Below are 16,900 nucleotides of genomic sequence, written 5' to 3' on the forward strand. Positions count from 1 at the left end.
GTAGCTGCAGACAGAAAGACCTTGCTCCAGGTCGTCGACTAGCACCTTGAACCTGTTCTCCGCGAGCAGAGGCTCGAACTGCGAGTGTTGGGGTGATGCCGGCCTAACCGACTGGGAAGCCCCTGACCTGACCGCGGGCTGCGTGGCAGGGTAGGGAGTCTTCCCTTCCTTTCGTGAGTTGATGCCAAAGTCTCTCCCTGCAGGGAAGGGAGTTCACTAAGGCATTGAGGCTTGGCTGGCTATGTTGTCGGATGTTGGGGAGGGAGTGAAGGGAATTGTTGCTGGTATTAGTACTGAGATACTTGGTGCAACACTTGCTGCTGGTGAAGCTGGAGTTGTTGAAACTACTACATCTAGGCCTGCATGGCCCGCATGCACTGCATCAAGTCTTCAAGTTGGCCTTGGTCGGCCATTGGAGGGAGAATGGCGGGTTCAGCGGGGGTCGTCCCGACTATAGGGGGTAGTGGGACAGCTACGGGTGCTACCGTTACAGACACATTCGGGCTCGGGATCCCGTCCGCGCAGAGGGGGACGATGAACTGCCCGATGCAAACAGTTGGTAGTTGGAGCTGCTCCTCTAGGGTGCTCCGGCGTTCAGAGTTGCTAAAAGAAGCCATGGGTGTCAGTGGTGTTGGTGAGCAGAGAGGGAAGTTTCACAGAGATTAAAGGGATGCTTTTCGAAGCATTTCCCACAGACGACGCCAGATAATGCTACACAATTCGGGCACTCCTAGCTAGTTGTGACCTGGTTTTTGACTGGAACGAACGACACCTGAGAGGAAGGAGAAAGTGAAGGGATCCCGGGGAGTTATCCCGGTGGGAACACTCCGATGGCTAAGTTAGAACTGGAGAAATCTCAAAGAGAGTAGTAAGTAAGAGTGCTCAAAGTGCTTAAGCTTCAATACCTTTACTTCGTGAGAGTTGGGGTTCTTTTATGTCAGAGCTCGGTCATACTTGGCATAACCGCCAATGCCCTAGCTGTTACTACCAAGGCAGGTGTGGTAGGCATAGTTTGTTGCTACGGAGTACTATCACTAGGTACGGACTTGACTGACATGCCATGCTTTTCAGAGACGACAAACAGAACGCCGCCTGGCAAGCGGAACACCGCCCGACAAGGGATCAAAGCCCTGCCACCGGGTTCGGCAGGTATGGATGTCAGGCAGGCCTCTCCATAGCCTGCCGAGCTACTGTGCACCGGACTACCTGGGGCAGGTTTGTTTTGGCACCGAGGTGCCGGGGCCTACGTTGGGGGCAGTGCTGCCCCGAGGTGCTTCTCCCTCGAGATACTTAGCCGAAAACCGGGGTGCTCCCTTCTTAGGGAGGGAGAGCTCAAGGACCCTTAGCAAGAGCTCGGGCCTCGAGGGGAGCTCGAGCCCTGGGAGGAGCTCGGGACCTCCCACACTTGGTGAAAGTCAAGGTTAGCTAGGTGTTAGTCCTCAACGAGTCGCTTAACCCGTCGAGTGGATAGTGTAGTACTCGGCGTGTCTCTTCCACCAAGTCACGGTTGTGTTGTCAGGCTGAATTGTTCCTTGAGCCAAGTCATGCATACATGTCCCCGTGCTACGAGGTCGGGCTAAATCACCCTCCATCAAATAGAGATTTGAGTAATGAAAGGTAAAATAGTATTTTCTTATTTCTATTGACGCATGTTAAAACTAATAAGGATTAATCAATTGTGAAAAAGAGTAAAAGGAGTAAGGTATTATTAGTCAATTTTCAAAGAGTAAGGGTATACTTAGTCATAAGGATAGGATAGTTTAAGAAATTCGCTTTTAAAAAATTTACCCTTTATATTTTACTCGCCTCGAATCGGAGATTGACTCGCCCGAGTCACGCCTTTTAGGGTGGGATTCCTGGTTTCCCATTCTAGCGCTTTTTCCAACGTTCCTTGCTCTTCTTCGCAGCTTCCAGCGTCGCTCCCCATTTTAAAACCTCTCTGTAAAACCCTACATCTTCGAGCATCTTCGAGAGATTTTGAAAGATGTCTCGAATCGTTCGATCTCGTCTTCTTCTCTACCTCTCGAAGAACAACAGGTCCTTTTGTTCAAGCGTCAGTGCAAATCCTCCCAAGGAGCCAATCGCCTCTTCCGCATCTATTCTCAACGATCAACCTCCTTCAACCCCTTCTCCTCCTCCTAGTACCTCTGAGAAGAAATCATGGAGTTTTCTCAAGTTTGGGGTAGTCGGCGCTTTTATTGGAGCAGCTGCAACCGCCAGTTACGCTACTTATGGTTCGTTTCTTCTTTTATTCATAAATTTCTAACTAATTCTGAAGAGGTTATGAGTTTTCTTCTTCTTTATTTCTTTGTACTTTTTTCCCGATCTCTGGTTGGTTGTCTTGATTTTGTGCGCAGAATCAAAGAGCATCTATTTATTTGTTGAATTTCTTTGGAACTATTCCAGAAACCAAATGATGTCTATTTGTGTTTTCTTTAGTTGGATACTAAAATCCTGAAAAAGAAATAACTTCTTATTTATAGGAAATATATATGTTTTTATCCATTTAGACCCATTTATCCGATCTTCATTTGATTGGTATGTTCCCTGCTTTTAGTTGAAATGCAATGGTTGTGCAAGTTTTTAGTCTCAATGAGTACTGGGTTTTAGTTAGATAGTGCTGGATTCTGGAATCAGCTTAACAAATGTCTTACCATTTCCTTCAACGGTACTGAAGGATAACTGAAATGTAAACCAAAACTAACAAAAAGGCACTGAAGAAGAAAGAAAATCCTTAGTGAAGAGAAGAAAAGAGAAGAGAAGAGAATGTTGATTCTTTATTCTATCTAACAAAAAGGCACTGAAGAAGAAAGAAAATCCTTAACAAATGTCTTATTCTATTTTTTTTTTTTTTACTTGTCTATGCAGCATACACCTTAGAAGAAGTGGATGAGAAGACAAAGGTGTTTCGGGAGTCTGCAAATCAGACCGTGGGAGGTGATACATCTGCTATTGATGTAAGTATGACATTTGTAAAAAATCTTAGAATTCATGCTAATAGAAATGTTAAAATGGTATAATTGTTTGGACTTTGGATCAACAAAATATTCGGATCTGTATCAACACCTTACTGTCTTGTATTACACAAAACCATAGAATATAAACCTTTCCTTCTATATTCAGTGCATTAGTACCTGACAATCTGGCATCACCACTAAAGCCTGATAGGAGAGGATATACTGATTTAGGAACATACTTTTCCCGTTATAAGTTTCCATGGATTAGAATATTTACGGAATGTATCTCTGGTTGGGGTGTAATGTTAGAGAAATATTACTAGATACTTCTTGTATTGTCCAACTAATGTTTTAAAAGGCACACCTAGACGCACATGTGAGGTTCATTTTATGACATCCACCTTGCTTCAATCCAGCCACAATACCTTTCAAAAGTTGCACCCATGTTTGGTAAAATTAAGTGCATGCATGGGTCACTTTGTACCTTGGCCTAGGTGTATGTGCCTTTATAAGTTGTTTTTTTTGTTACTATTTTATACATCTCTATGTGTTTTACATTTTTGTAATACTCTATTAACTTCTAAATTAATAGTTGATTGTGCACTATTAGTGGCCTATTAACTTTTCAAAGAAACAATAGAAAAGACCTTTTTGAATACTTGTAACCCAGTTTTTTTCAGATAGGATCTCAACTAGCAAAATTCCCACTAAAGAAGCAATAACAATACAACTGACATCTGATCCTTAAACCTAAAATAGAATGAACTGCAACCAAAATCATAAATCCAACCCCCTTTATTATATAAGCGGGCAAAAATTTTGGTTGGTGATATTGCCTCTGAATACCCCATGCCTATTTGCTTGGACTTGTCTTGTAGGAATGCAATACATCTAACATTATACTAACTAGAAGTAATGCAACTGGAAGATAGACCAACACGTTGAGAGTTTCACATGTTTGAATTGTCGAGTTCTTGAAATTCACATTTGTTTGGTTTCACTTTCATTTTGAATTTATTTTATATGCTATGCTTATTATTTTGATTTGAGATGATAAGCTTTTTAAAAATTTAATTTCTTTTAAAATTCAGGTTTCCATGTTTTTATGCATTTATATTTTCTCATTTACTATTTTTTTGTTTGTCCATTTTAAATATGCATCTTGCCTCATTCAAGACCATGCTTTCTCTTGTGCTTTGCGCCTTGGGTGCTAGAAGGTCCTTTTGACTTTTCTTGTGCGTCTTTCTTTTAAAGCATTGGTATTGTCTTTACAAGGGACATATATAATATTTTGTGGAAGGTTACCTACCAATTGATAAATAGAAATGGGATAATACCCCTATTATATGAAATGAAATTTAGCCCTTGACTATATTGACCTTTGAGCTCATGAAATTTTCTCTTGGAAATTAATTTACTATTTGCAACCTGAAAGATACCATGCAGCATTGCAGATTCACTTACTATCTACTCAATTCAGCCTTAGTCCCAAGTCCCAACTATTTGGGGTTAGCTACATGAATCTTGCCCCATCATTGAGTTCTATCAATGGTCTGATAGATTCTCTTACTATCTTGCCGAGGACACCATTGTCCTTGTCTCTAAAATGTTCTCTTCTATCATGTTGTTGTTGTTGTTATCAGTGTTTTTAAAGGCATACCTCAGGCATGCCTTGGCACGTATGTGAGGCACATTTTAAGGCATGTGCCTTACCTAAATGGCTAAACCCAGGCATGCCTTCTTTTAAAGGGTGCACACCTTGCAGCCAAGGTGTGCGCCATTTTTTAAATATACATTTTGGTAGTTTTTTTTTTTTTTTAGATTCTTATGTGTTTTACATTGTAGTAATGGTTTATCAACTTCTAAATTACCTTCTATTACTTTTTGTATGCCATTAATGGCCTATTAACTTGTAAGTTTAACAAAAAAAACAATGGCCTTTTAAATACCTGAAGGCTTGGTTCTTGAAAATAAGATCTCAATAGCAAGATTTTCACTGAAGAAGCAACAACAATACACCTAATATCTGATCCCTAATCCTAAAATAAAATGAACTGTGACTGAAGTCACAAAATATACTCCTTTATATATAGGCCAAAAAATTTAGGTCTGGGGTGTGTTGCCCCAAACCCCTACATGGACTTGTTTGGGTTTACCTCAAGGGGAGGGGTGATCTCCTAGGATTGGGAATGCAAGAAGTTACACATGACACTAAGTAAAAGAAATGCAATTAGGAAATAAATAAACACATTGAAAGTTCCACAAAGCACTGTGCTATAATCCACATGTTGTGCCATTTCCACATTTTCATGTTGAAAATGTTTTATATGTTTTGCTTATGTATTTTAATTTGAATATATAGGCCTTTTTAAGACTTATTTCTTTTGAAACTTAGGTTTTCATTTTATGTATTACTGTTCTCTTTTAGTTTTTTTTTTTTTTTTTTTTTTGATTTTTTAATTTGCATCTTGCTTCTAAAATGTGCATGCCTTGCCTTGCGCCTTGGCAGTCTTGCACTTTTTTTTTTTAAACACTGATTACTATATTTTTATTACTATAATAACAATATTATTATTATTGTTGTGATGCAAAATTGAGTTATTAATATGGTAAAGTTCTGTTATTGACTTATTGTTGTCTTCAACAGAAATTCCAGGCATTGCTTTATTCAGCTGCTATGACAGGTAAATCTATGAATTATGCTCCTATTCTTTTTAATTCGTTATTCATTATTTTCTGCTCCCATCCCTTGTAATTCTGCTTCTAGGGTCCATGTGTAGCATCATGGACTTGTCATTCTGCAGTTCATTTCTTACTCTTGTAGCATCTTCACTATTATAGCATAGGCTATCCCCTTAAGGAAATTTCGTTGGGCTTTTAACCATAGGTTATTTATTGAAGTGGAGAAACTAGGAAGGATAGGATCAGAAATGAAGTCATTAGTAGGAACTTGGGGGTAACTCCAATAGGTGATAAAATTAGAGAAAGTAGACTCAGATGGTTTGGTTATTCACATGCATAGAAGATCATCAACAGCACATGTAAGAACTGATCTGTTGCGAGTTGAAGGGGTAGACCAAAAAGGACATGGTTAGAAGTAGTAAGAAATGATTTAAGCACAAATAGTTTAAGAATGGATATGCTTTGAACATAATAGAATGGTGAAACAGGACTAGTGTAGCCAACCCCATATGGTTGGGATAAGGTTACCTTTTCTTTTTCCTTTTTCCCATTTTATTGGTGATGGTTGAGTTTTCAGTTTCTTTTCACCCTTTTGAAGGGGAAAAATTTAATGAGAGTTCTATTGATATCTCTTTTTTTAAAATTTATCTTCTTCTTTTGGTGCATATCATTTTATTAATTACATTGTCTGATATCCCAGTGCCTGCTAAAGCAATTGAGCTATACCTGGACCTCAGGAGGTCAATTGAAGAACATGTTCGGGTGTGTATTACTTTTTTGGCTACCTTTTGCGGTTTTTTAATCATACAGTTCTTATGTATTTTACATGTATTGATGCAGGGATTTACTGAACCATCATCTGAGAAGCTTCTTCCTGATTTGCATCCTCAGGAGCAGCATGTATTTACACTTGTTCTGGATCTAAATGAGACTTTAATATATTCTGATTGGAAGGTAAACTTTCATTCTTGGGCTTTTATTACATGCAAGTATTCTCATTTTTTCCCTATTCATTATCAGTAAGATTAGCTGATAACTTAATGTTGTTCACCTTGCATGTCTGTATCTTCCATTTTTTTTTTCATCTATTACTTATTTCTCCTTAGGTGTAAACCCCATAATTCTGCAACTCTCTCTCTCTCTCCATATGCATATGTATGAATCTATATATTCATGCATGCATGTGTGCATGTGTTATGTATACATGCGTGAACTTGTAAAGTGCATGTGCCTTGAATTTGTTTTGATTATTTAATACTTAATGGAGAGATATTTTAATCTGAACTTATTTTGAATATTTAATTTCTAATCTAATTTAGAATTCGTTTTTTCTAATGTCCTAGGTTTCTGTAAAAATGACTATGTTATTAAGGAGATTTTTTTTTTGTTAGTAATGAAATTTGTTGTTCATTACTGCAGCACCTAGCCTGATGAACTAATTATCTTTTTACGTAATAGTCAAAGATTTTAGGGCATGTACTTTATCTTCTCTCAAAAAAAATTAGGGAATGTACTTTTAAAAGTTTTCCATATACATGACAAGCTATTTTAAATACCTTTATTTATTTATTTTTTTTAATTTTGTGGAGGAAAGAAGGCTGGGAATGTTGTTATCTCAACATTTGTTATTTGGAAGGATTTGGTTTTACAAGGAAGCCCTCACATAAACTGGTATTTTTCTGCATTTAAATTGAATATACTTTACATCATACAGCACCTTTTATTAGCATCAATAGGTTTCATTCACCACCATTCCATTGCATTTAAATTGAATATACTTTACATCATACAGCACCTTTTATTGGCATCAATAGGTTTCATTCACCACCATTCCATTGCAGGCAACTATCATTAGTGTATGACTGTATGTTGAGCCACCATAAACTCCATTAGGATAACAGACTATGTGTACAAACAGAGAAATGGGTGAAATGAAATGTGGGAAAAGATGCCAGAATTATGATATTGTTATCTTTGAAACTCATAATGTTACCAAGTTACCAGGAAATAACTTCTAGAAAACACATTCAGCACCTCTGGCCAATCAATGAAATTACCCAAGCTGTTGGATTGGTAGTAGGGTACTTTGGATGGGTTGCCAAGAACATCATTTAGGGCAAAATGCAATGTCTCTTCCTCTCCAAACACCAATGGCATTTGAACAGCTTAAATCAAATTAGAAAAGCAAAACTGATTCAGGCACACAGACTTACAGTTCTAGCATTATAGAAAGTAGCTACATAACCATGCCTCCAGACACAACTGATTTTAGAGTGAGAGGGAGAGACAAAATGGTTTTAAGATCTCTTGCATGAAAGAGGTAAAAATCTGAACGGAATTGAAAGATAATCAAGAGGAAATGGTGTATATTGATTGACTGATGTTGGTATGCACATGAAAAACAATGTGGGTATAGTTTGAGATGAAGATGGCGAATGAGATGAACACAGTGGCAAATGGTGTGTCTGTTAGGGAAGTGGGCAAGATAGAGTTGAGTTTGGAGTTTTTGAACTGTTGTTTGATGGGTAGATTTGTGCACTTGGAACCTGATATCAGAGATGTGGAGAAATGGGTGATTGCTGAGTGGCACAGCTTGAGCTTTACCCGTGTCAGAAGATTGGGAGTATTGCTTTTCCTATTCAGCTTTAGGCGGAAACAAGACATGGAAAAACCCCTAGTGAGGGAAAGGTAGGAATGAAAGGGAATCCAGAAATTTTCTTCAGTCGATGGTCACTGTCTTGGAAAGGATTTAGAGAAGATAAGATTTATATGGCTCAATGTCTATGGAATACCATTACATGCTTGGAGTACAGAAGTCATCAGGACAATAGGAGATGCTGTTGGGAGCTTTAGAAGGTTTGAAGATGGGAGAACATTCGGTTTGCAAGAATATTAATCGAGATTTAGAACACGATCTTGATTCCAACTGCCCCTAGATCTGTTTTACCTTGATGATGTTTACAATCTTAGGATCGTAATACTTGGGGAAGACCCTTTTTTCTGCTTGAAAGACCAGAAGGTGGCAAGACCCTTTATGTAAATCTGTAGCAGCTGGTGCTCTAGGAATCAAAAGGTTAAGAGAAGTGAACATTGCATTAATAAGTGGTTTTCGAGATCTCAACCGAAAACCTCTTGAGGATGATAATCTTGAAGAAATATAGGCCTGGAAACTTCAGTTGGAGCTCAAGAATCCGAGGGGCTGTATGAATGCTCAATGTGGAGGGGTATTGGAAAATTTCATGGCAAAGTTTGCAATTCTATTACAGATGAAAGTGGGCCTTGGTAGTAGGATAAGATTTTTTAGAGGTGATTGGTGTGAACCGTTTGATGACAACCTTAATGGATTGGTTTTCCTTCCCTTTTCGTTCTAGCTGACAACAGGGAATGCTTGGGTTATGGACATGAAAGAATTTCAGGGTGTTGAAGTGGTTTATGTCCATCCTTCAGGAGACCCTTAAATGGTTGGGAGATTGAAGACCTTTCTACCCTTCCCTAGCTGCTCAACAGCAATATTTCAAGTCCAGATCAAGATGATTTGAGAGTATGGAGGTGGGACCATTCGGGAACATTTTCTGTCAAATATTTCTTCAAGAAGCTGAGCATCTTTTATCCTATAAGGGATGAACTGTTGGTTGCTTCGTAAGGACCTAAGGGGTACATCTTCAAGAAGCTGAGCAAGAGAATTAAGCATTAGATGCTTAGTGATTGAGGGGGACTTGAAGGTGGTGATTAGGTGGCTGAAAGGAGATATCAGTGGCTTGTGGAGCTACAACAATGAGAAGAAAAAATTTAATTCTGTGTAAGGACTTAGAGGTGCAATATAGCTGGGTGAAGAGAAGTGCTAACTCAATGGCTGATGGGTTAGCTAAGCAAGGGGTGGCTAAGGATTCTTTGTTTTGGGAACATTTTTAGTATTTTGTTGCCATTTTGATGTTGGGGAGTTAAGATGGTTTACCTCCCCCATTTTCTGTAATTAGTTTTTACAAGTATTATTCATTAATAAAAATTTCTGTTATCGATAAAAAAAAAAGAGGACCTTAGGGGGTACAACTAGCAAGTGAGATGAACATCCAGAAACAGGTCATAGAAGGAGATTCTAAGGTTGAATGAGATGAAGTTTAAGTGGTTAACGAGGAATCTACAGGTGAAAGCTCAATGGGTTCCAAGATCGGCTAAAAACTAGGTTGAATGTTTTGTTAAGCAAGGGGTGGATAGAAATCAATTATTTTGGGCGAAGTTGTAAATCTTGTTTGGGGGGGGGGGGTAGCTTGTATAAGTCCTTAATCTTGTATATAAAGTTGTACATTTTTGTTTCAGCATAATACAACTTTTTTCTTTGTTGTAAACTTTTATTGCTCAGCATAATAAAAGTCAAGCAATTTTCAGGCCTTAGACTTCCTCCACAGAGAAATATTACTTCCTCATGTCTCTACAAAGCAAGGTTTTAAAAACCGACCTGGAACCAGAACTGTTCTGGCCACTGGTTTCTGGGTTGACAGTTTGACTGTCCGGTTTGAACAGATGGCCTGTTCCAATGAAAAAATAAAAAATAAAAAAGGCCAAAACCATTGAACAGGTTGAACGGGTTGACAGTTCGACCGCCCGGATCAGCGGGTAACTGACCAATTCAACGGTTTTTGGCCAGGGACCGGGTTTGGGGTAAAACGGAACCGGTTGCCTGGATGATTACCGGGCTGAACAGTCCGACCATCCAGGTCAACGGCAGTTCAAAAACATTTCTACGAAAACAGCCTTTCTGCTTTATGACTGCTGTTTTGGAAAAATGTCTAACCAGAGACAACATGCAAAGAAGAGGTGTAAATTTGTATTCTATAACTATGCTTTATATGTAGAGGATATTGAGACTGCAGATCATCTGTTTCTTCATTGTATTCTGGTGAGGGGGTCTGTAATTATTTCTGTAAAATTCTAAACTTCAATTGGTGTCAGCCAAGATCTTCAACAGAACACCTGAAGGCTTGGAGGGTGGGGGTCTTAACAGAAGATGCAGAAAGTTGTGGAGCTCCATTCCCATTCCAGCATCATGGTGCATTTGGAATTAAAGAAATCAGAGGGTATTTGAGGGCAAGAGCCGCTCGGTTGCGGAAGTCACTACAAGAGTTTCGAGGACTGTTCTCTCTTGGCTGGCAATTCTGGACCTGTTCAACATTATCTCTCATCATTTTTATTTTTTGATTTTGATATTTTGTTATCCTGAAATTGTTCAGACCTTTTGTCAGATAGTCAGAGGAGCTTGTGTGTTTTTGTATGGTGTCCCACTCTACATGTTATAGTAGTACATGGCTTCAACTTATAAATGAATAGAATACTTTATATTTCAAAAAACTAAAGGTCTAGCTGTGCCGGAAGCACTTGGCATGGCACTTCTTTTAATCTCAATGATGCTCCAACCCGAAGTGAGTAAAAAACTTGGGTACTTAGACACTTTTTGTAAAGTTTTTCTATATATAAATACAACCTATACATTTTCGATTTCAAGGAAAAGAATAAAGCTTAGGCACTTAGTACTAGTAAACAAGGTTTCTGCAGAAAAGAACATATGCAACAAGGGGCTAACAATTAAGACAACACTTTGATTTTCTTATTTTTTACTATATTTCATCTATGATTCCTGGATACCTATACAAGTGTGATATTTTCCGGACACTTCAATTTTTAGTTCAAAATTCACATCCAACACTCTCCAACTTTATCCTCGTTGATCTTGGTATGTAAGAGTTGTTTATGCACCTAAGTTCTATTTATTGCCTTGTCATTTTGCCATGATTTTTGGATATTGGTATCATGAAACCTGCAGACCTGTGAATACTTTGTACCTGTGCCATGTACAAAATATGTAGCACTGCACTTGGTTGGGGAGAGATATTTTGAGAAACTCTTTGAGAGGTTAGGCAAATAAAAGAGATCTGCATGTGGAAAGATTGTATGAGTGATGATATTAGTTGGAATTGTTTTGAAAAATTTAAGGAGATTTAACTGGCATATCTTTCTCGTTTTTTGATTGGTAATTCAACTGGCATATCTTGTAATTTTTTTTTTGTTTTCTTTTAATGAACCTTATTTCTTCAAAATTGCATTTTAACCATATTTCTCTTGTTATGTAAAGCGTGAGCGGGGGTGGAGAACATTTAAAAGACCTGGGGTGGATGCCTTCTTGGAGCACCTAGCCCAGTTTTATGAAATTGTTGTTTATTCGGACCAGCTGAGTATGGTAATCATGTTTTTTTCTTTTAGAATTAAACCAGTATCTTTTATTTTTTCTTGGTTAAGTCCATTGAAGTTGACATTTATTTTCTTGGCATGTTTGTAGTATGTTGATCCTATTATTGAAAGGCTGGATAAGAAGGGATGCATACGCTATAGACTATCAAGATCTGCAACCAGATATCAGGATGGAAAACATTACAGGGTAAGTAGTACCTGGTAAATTTTGTTTCCTTCAATTTCTGTCTTGCACCATTATGTTGATTCATTTTCAGGTGTCATCTCTTCCCTTGGCAAGTTTAGAGAACTTTCTAGTTTGTTTCGCTAAATGCTCTCCAAAGTTATTTGGATATAAATTTAAACCTAGATACCGTTCTAGGCCCAATTTTTTTCCCGTGTTCTAATCATTGATAGTTCAAATCTAGGGATGAATTACTATAAGGAAGAAATCCTAGTTGTCTTTCAACAAATTTACAGCTTGATATAACAAATTAACAATAGAAGTGTGTGAAGGCTTGATCTTTATCTTGCATGGAGATTTGTGAAATTGGAGAAATGTAGTTTCTAAATGGTTAATTCTTGCTTACAGGATTTCACAAAGCTGAATAGAGATCCTTCTAGGATCCTCTATGTGAGTGGGCATGCACTAGAATCAAGCCTTCAGCCAGAGAATGGTGTTCCAATTAAGCCTTGGAAGCTTGAAGCCGATGATACAGCACTTCTGGATCTTATTCCTTTTCTTGAATGTATGCTCTCTGCTTCTCTTCAAAATGCTTAGATTTAGATGTCCACTTTGCTTATTTTGTGATTCCTTCAGGTTGAAATGGTATTTGCTCTATGTGGGGTTTACTGAAATCTACTGGTTTTTCTACAGATGTAGCACGCCATAGACCTGCCGATATAAGACCGGTACTAGCTTCTTATCAGGGTCGTGATATTGCTACTGAGTTCATTGAGCGCTCTAAAGAGCACCAAAGGTAAATTAACTTTGGAGGAGAATAGATGCCACCGATCCTATTTTAGAAGATACATTACACTGTAAGAGAAGACATAGTATAGTCACCTGCAGCTGTAGACCATTTTCAGTAAATAGAATTATGTTTTGCCTGCACAGCTAGTGAACTCTCACCTTACCTGTAGAGCAATTAATGGTGAAGTTTATCATGGCTTCCATCTGTGGATTGACCTGAATTTGCTTTACTGAACTTATTTCGTTGTAAATATAAGCAAGTAGCTTAAAATGTAGCTCCCTTTTTTTTGATAAGTTTAAAATGTAGCTCCCTTTTTTTTGATAAGTTTAAAATGTAGCTCCCTTTTTTTTTGATAAGTTTAAATTGTAGCTCCCTTACTATCTGAGATGTGTAAAACCATTTCTAACCACTAGTAGCACCCTGCTCATGCATGCCTACAAGTAACCTCAAGTCTATACGATCACCTTATTTAACAGATTCTGGTCCAATAATAGCATTTAAAGATTGACTTGGAACAGAACTACCTAAATACAATTTTCTTTTCTATTTAGAATAATGCAGATATGCACCATGTCTACTATCACTATGTTATGATTTTTTTTTAGTGCTGGCCTTGTTCTTTGCAACTTATAAATATCCGATGGTAGTCCTGGCTAACTTTGATGGCAGTAGTTCGGGCAATCCAGGGCCCTCTGGAATAGGGGGAGTGATAAGAGATGAAAAAGGGAATCTGTTAGCTATGTATTCTGGCCCAATTGGGGTGGGAGATTCCTTGAGGGTTGAGATATTAGGAGCTCTTGAAGGAGTACAAAGGGTCAAAGATATACATATTAAGAAATTGATCATAGAAGGTGATTCTGAAATTGTAGTGAACTGGTTAAAGGAGGACAACTCCAAGCTCTGGAACTACAACAATGAAAAGAGGAAATTTAAGTGGCCGAGTAAAGACATGGAAGTTAGCTGTACATGGGTAAAGAGAAGTGCAAATTCATTGGCAGATGGCTTAGCTAGGCAAGGGGTGAACAGAAACTCTATTTTTTGGGCTGTTTTGCAGTTGGTTACGGTTGGGTGTACTTTGATGTATTAGGGAGTTAAGTTTTTTTAGCTCCTTATTTATGTACTTTCTCAATATTTAATAAAATTCACTGTTATTGATCAGAAAAAAATGTTAGTCCTGGCAATCTGGGGTCTTGGGAGGGGTAGACTGGGTAAGGTCCTAACTTTGGCATTTTTTCCCACAAAGTGGCCGCCCTCGGACTCTAAACCATGTTCACATGCTAGCCCGAGATGTTACCCTTAACCAAGTAATGTCTTGTTCTTTGTAACTTGTATTGTCCTCAAATAGCTTCAAAATACAGTTGGAACGTAATTAGGTCTTAAGGGTAGTTTTATATTAACCCTTGATACCAAACCCCCATCCAGAAAGAAAAAATCTTAAAAGAGAAGAGAATTGTGTGGATTGATGCTTAGGGTTTGTATGTGATCCTAATGCTCTGATGCTTCTTTTTATGATTATTAGCTTTTATTAGGAATGTCCTTGAAGGTCATTTTTAGGGAAATACATTTCTTCAGTCCAACTTTAATCTCTCTTTTATCGATTTAGAAGATGGGGTATTGATGCTGCACTAACTTCGCAAGATAAGTTTTAGTTTAATTATGAAACCTATACAAAGTTAGACCCAACAATATTGCTTTGTCAATTGTGCAGGCGGATGCAAGAACAGAAGCAGCATGGACGTTTCTGGCGACGCTGAGGTTGAAACAGTATTAATTTATCTGACATGAAATTGGTAAATAATTAGGTATTTTTGACAAATATTTGGAATTTTGGAGCCATTTTCTTGTATTTCAAAAGCCTTTTCCAGGTCCAGAGAGAGGGATTCGGAGAGAACCGAGGACATATATAAATCATGATTTATGTGCCCATCCCACCCCTTGGTGAAAAAAGCAGGGATGGTTTTGTTGTTCCTTCTGAATAACATAATTTTGACAATTTCAAAATGATTTAGTGTATCTTTAGCTTGGTACCTTCCCTAGATATTCTAGGAAGATGGAAAACTTGTTTACTTGTAAAGTATTTATTCTTCTTTTTTTTTTTTTACAAACTTCATTGCTAGCAGGAGAGAAGCTTGATGATTCCTTTTTGCAAAAGAGTTAGAAGATGAACCCTCTAAATTTGCCTGGGAATTTGGAAAGTGTACAAAATGAATTTGAGAGCATGTTCCTCTAGTTGTAAACTAGAATACTCTCAACTTGTTTTGATCAGTATCTATTATCCAATGGGCTAGAGTCTTTGTTGTGCTGGATTGTTTTGTTTTGGATACGCCCTCACAAAGATCTGGCTGCTGGCCTGCTGCGACTTTGGTTATGGCTTCGGATTATTGATAGGTGATGCTTTATCAATTAGAGCATGAAGTGCGTTCAATTTCTTGTCCTACTGGTTCCTAAACCAATAATAAGGGGTAGAAACCATGAGGCTACCATTAATTAATTGAGTTGGAAACTTTGTAAAAAGGGGTAAGGAAACAGAAGAAGTTGATGTTATATTACAAGCAAATCTTGATGCCTTTGGCTGCGTTTGGAAACAATGCAAATAAGTGTGAATGCAAATATGTAGTGTAAAATGGTTCATATAAATTGCAAAGTTGGGTTAGTTTTGCATTGATAAATTTATCTTTTTATTAAAGACTTAGCTGTATTGAATGCAAACATGAATTTCAATAAAGCATATGCTTTATTTTTTTATCAAAAACCCACTTGAATGCAAATTTACTTTTTTTTTATTGATGTACTTTTACATCTTATTATCAATGTAAATATGCATATTTTTGTCATTTGTCAATACATAAATCTAATGTTGCCGAACACAAATAAAAGTGAACCAGAGTACAAATTTATCCTGAATCGGGATTTACACTCCATTTGCATTGTTTCCAAACACAGCTTTCAGAACATTATTTGAATGCCTTCAATGAATTAGATTTGCTCTTATATTACAAACAAATTTATTCCCAGATAGAAGGTCTTAGGTAAGAAAACAAAAGAAGTTGATCTTCCAAAGAAACCTACAAGATAGTAACTTGGATTTAAAAGAAATTTAAGTGTGTAATTGCCCCTTTTTATAGATTTTAGTCATTTTGAAAGGTTTTTTAGTGTGTAAACATCTTGTACCGTCATGAATTTGAATTTGACTGCTCTTTGTCAGTTGTTATAGCAATTAACGACTTAAAAATTAAAATTTGAATTAATGGTCTCTTGATCACTTGATCAAGTTTTGATCGTTGGAAGTGGAAAACAAAAATCAATGGTCATGATTAAGCCTTCTTATGGTGTGATAAGTGCGGAGTGCCAGCAAAGTATGCCTTTCTAAAGTGTGTAAATAATCTCTTTTTATTTTGTAATTCTATAGTGTAGAAAGCTCCTATTAATAAATCCAATAAAGGTTTTGATTCTTTTTTTCATGTGGAACAAGATAAAAGATGAATGAAATAGGAGTTTTGGTGGAAAAATCCAAAAATTTAGAAAAGTACTTTTGCAAAACCAAAAGTGCAAGTAAAAAGCTAATTCCATTTATCAAAAGGAAAAATCTCAACAAAACACCCAATTCATGAATCAGATTGGAACTAGTTTAATCCTCTCTCTCTCTTCTAAGCATGCAAATGAATTGTACCATGATCTGATCCAAAATCTAATTCTATTTTGGCAGATTTGATATCTCCTTTTGGATTATTGGATTGGATAATAGAATCCGATCAAAAAATCGGATTGAATTCAAATCACCCCCTATATTATTTATAAATATGTTTATGTTTGCATTCTTGCAACTTTTTATATTATTTATTTATTTTTTTTATAAAAAATCATGTATATATATGATGAAAATAATTGAAAAATACTTGTATATTTTTAATTTTCTTTATATAAACTGTTATATGTTCTTTTCTTTTTAATAATTTAATAAATATTTTAAAAATTAAATTAGATCAGATTTGGGTATCGACATCCTTAATGGATTCGGATTCAAATCAATTCCGGTATAATCTCCGAATCGGATTGGATCTATGC

General features: G+C 37.1%; 1 protein-coding gene across 1 annotated transcript; it reads left to right on the top strand.

Annotated features, from left to right (window-relative positions):
- The first annotated feature begins 1,788 nt into the window (after window positions 1–1,788).
- On the top strand, window positions 1,789–14,893 carry LOC148865295 (mitochondrial import inner membrane translocase subunit TIM50-like). The gene is made up of 10 exons (XM_088978874.1): window positions 1,789–2,234; window positions 2,869–2,957; window positions 5,605–5,641; window positions 6,340–6,401; window positions 6,480–6,593; window positions 11,767–11,871; window positions 11,971–12,069; window positions 12,454–12,610; window positions 12,739–12,841; window positions 14,544–14,893. The coding sequence occupies exons 1-10, from the start codon at window positions 1,985–1,987 to the stop codon at window positions 14,587–14,589; spliced, it is 1,062 nt and encodes a 353-aa protein (XP_088835000.1). The 5' UTR covers window positions 1,789–1,984; the 3' UTR covers window positions 14,590–14,893.
- The last annotated feature ends 2,007 nt before the right edge of the window (window positions 14,894–16,900 follow it).

Source organism: Nelumbo lutea, chromosome 3 (assembly GCF_056320005.1).
Source record: "Nelumbo lutea isolate HS-2025 chromosome 3, American lotus-T2T, whole genome shotgun sequence".
In the NCBI taxonomy this organism is placed as follows: Eukaryota; Viridiplantae; Streptophyta; class Magnoliopsida; order Proteales; family Nelumbonaceae; genus Nelumbo; species Nelumbo lutea.

What these genes read in the sequence shown, in the direction of transcription:
- LOC148865295 (XM_088978874.1), top strand. Translation starts at nt 1,985, where the DNA reads ATGTCTCGAATCGTTCGATCTCGTCTTCTTCTCTACCTCTCGAAGAAC. An exon ending in CAATTGAAGAACATGTTCGG is followed by an intron (nt 6,402 to 6,479) that starts GTGTGTATTACT and finishes GTATTGATGCAG; the next exon opens with GGATTTACTGAACCATCATC. An exon ending in TAATATATTCTGATTGGAAG is followed by an intron (nt 6,594 to 11,766) that starts GTAAACTTTCAT and finishes TGTTATGTAAAG; the next exon opens with CGTGAGCGGGGGTGGAGAAC.